Source organism: Hyla sarda, chromosome 1 (genome assembly GCF_029499605.1).
Source record: "Hyla sarda isolate aHylSar1 chromosome 1, aHylSar1.hap1, whole genome shotgun sequence".
NCBI classification, from domain to species: Eukaryota; Metazoa; Chordata; class Amphibia; order Anura; family Hylidae; genus Hyla; species Hyla sarda.
Window position 1 is genome coordinate 585,534,326 of NC_079189.1, and position 2,037 is coordinate 585,536,362.

The window sequence follows — 2,037 nt, forward strand, 5'->3', positions numbered from 1 at the left end:
AGTGGTCTTCAACCTGCGGACCTCCAGAGGTTTCAAAACTACAACACCCAGCATGCCCAGACAGCCGATGGCTGTCTGGGCATGCTGGGAGTTGTAGTTTTACAACATCTGGCGGTCCGCAGGTGGAAGACCACTGAAAAGGGATTGACAGGCGGAGAGATCACTCGAGTATAAGCCGAGGGGGGCGTTTTCAGCACGAAAAATGGTGCTAAAAACTCGGCTTATACTCGAGTATATACGGTAGGTATTACACATCACACACTAATATTTTTCTTTTATGTTTTTTTTTTTTTTGTATAGGTAATATTACCAGCTCATATTATTTTTTTTATGGTTTTTCCGTGTCCTGTGCAGTATCTCTCCCAGAAGTCCACTTGATGGCCCACGTGGTGGTCTACACCCCGAAGTCATCAATTCTTACTCTAAGAGAGAGTTTGCAGCTGTTCCTGGAGACGGTTAACATTAACCTCTGCATGGTGGAATAATAGGTCACGATGTTTATCAGGATCAGTAGAAGCATCACCCACTCGATGATTATGGTGGTGATTTCACGGATCTCGTCCCAGTCTTCATCATCATAGAATAATTCCTGTAATGTTTTATATCCAAAGTAGAAAATTGCGCAGGTAAAAGCCAGGCCACAGCAGGTGCATCTACTATGGTGGATGACTTTGTTTGCTCCTGGTAATTTATACATCTGGATGGACTGCCCAAGGTAGTATAAGGCTTCACATGTAATGGAAATTACCATACTGACAAAGTGTATCCTGGGATATTCTTCGGGGGACAATACATGCATGACAGCTGTACCAAAACAGGAGGCCCACACAATGGCGAGCAGGATCCTCTGGATCAGGACCTGATGACCCCTGAACTCTTCAGTATGCATAACCATATACTTATAAATAAGAAAGGTTAGTACCAAAGTGCCAATGGATGTCCCTATGAATCCAATTCTCAATAATATGTTTTCGGGAAAGAAATTTCCCACGTCACTGTGAAGGAAAAGAAACCAATGTTATTATGGATATTTCCTCACTCCCAACCCATGAAATAAGAATCTTGTGCTTGTTTATCTTACCTGATGTGCATCAGTGGCGAGGCGGCATGGCCGAGGACGACCGTCAAGATGTAGCTGGTGGCAAGCCAGGCCACACACCAAAACGCCAACAGAAGGGGGACGAACCCCAAACCTTTTAGCTCCATCTCAGTCAAGAAGAAGAAATAGAAGTTGCTAATCGCACTGTACCAATCTACAGAATGAAGGCTCGGGCGGCTGTCAGTGGAATGTCAGGACTCCAGCTGTCTATGACATCACATGTCTGATGTCACGATGACTGCTTGTTTCTTAGAGCTGCCATGATTTAGTATCTGCTATGGACAGAACCTGATGTTTCTACTATGGACCTTACAGACCCCAGAACCCAAGTAATTAGCGCAGGGGCTAATTTTGATCATCTCATATTTCACATTATTTGAGTTCCAGGGCTCGGATACATTTGCACCCTCTATAGCAATGGTGTCAAAGCTATGAACCCCCAACCGCTGCAAAACCACAAATCCCAGCATGCCCGGACAGCACCTTTGCATAAGGAAATAGTCTAATTAAACTTTTCTTATATATAGACTCCCCGACATCTCCAAGGATAAGCATCTAAGGGTCTCGTTCCATCTTAATGTTATACCTTTTTTCAATAACATCGATGATTCCAAAATGTATGAATATAGGAATAATTCCATATAAGATACAAAAAGTTAGCATCCTCCATCTGACATTTTGGACAGCTTGCATCCTGTCTGAGGCCCATACGCTTCAATCCCCATGGAGTATAATACATCCTATACGAAATCTTAGACTGTACCATTACATGGGCCTTATTATATCATGTACATTTCATGTTTACAATGGCTCTGCCCCATGAATCTGAATATAAACCCCCCCAAGTCCCTTTCCCATCTAACCTTGATAGCATCAACATTTTATACATTTTTGTCATGGGTTTAGGGACAGGGGGCCCTCTCATTAATTCAACAAGG

The 2,037-nt window shown here is 43.2% G+C and overlaps 1 protein-coding gene across 1 annotated transcript; it reads right to left on the reverse strand.

Annotated features, from left to right (window-relative positions):
- Positions 1 to 373: 373 nt before the first annotated feature.
- LOC130295070 (uncharacterized) lies at positions 374 to 1,235 on the reverse strand. Its single transcript, XM_056545332.1, has 2 exons — positions 1,082 to 1,235; positions 374 to 995 (listed from the first exon to the last, which is right to left on the reverse strand). The coding sequence occupies exons 1-2, from the start codon at positions 1,204 to 1,206 to the stop codon at positions 395 to 397; spliced, it is 726 nt and encodes a 241-aa protein (XP_056401307.1). The 5' UTR covers positions 1,207 to 1,235; the 3' UTR covers positions 374 to 394.
- Positions 1,236 to 2,037: the final 802 nt, after the last annotated feature.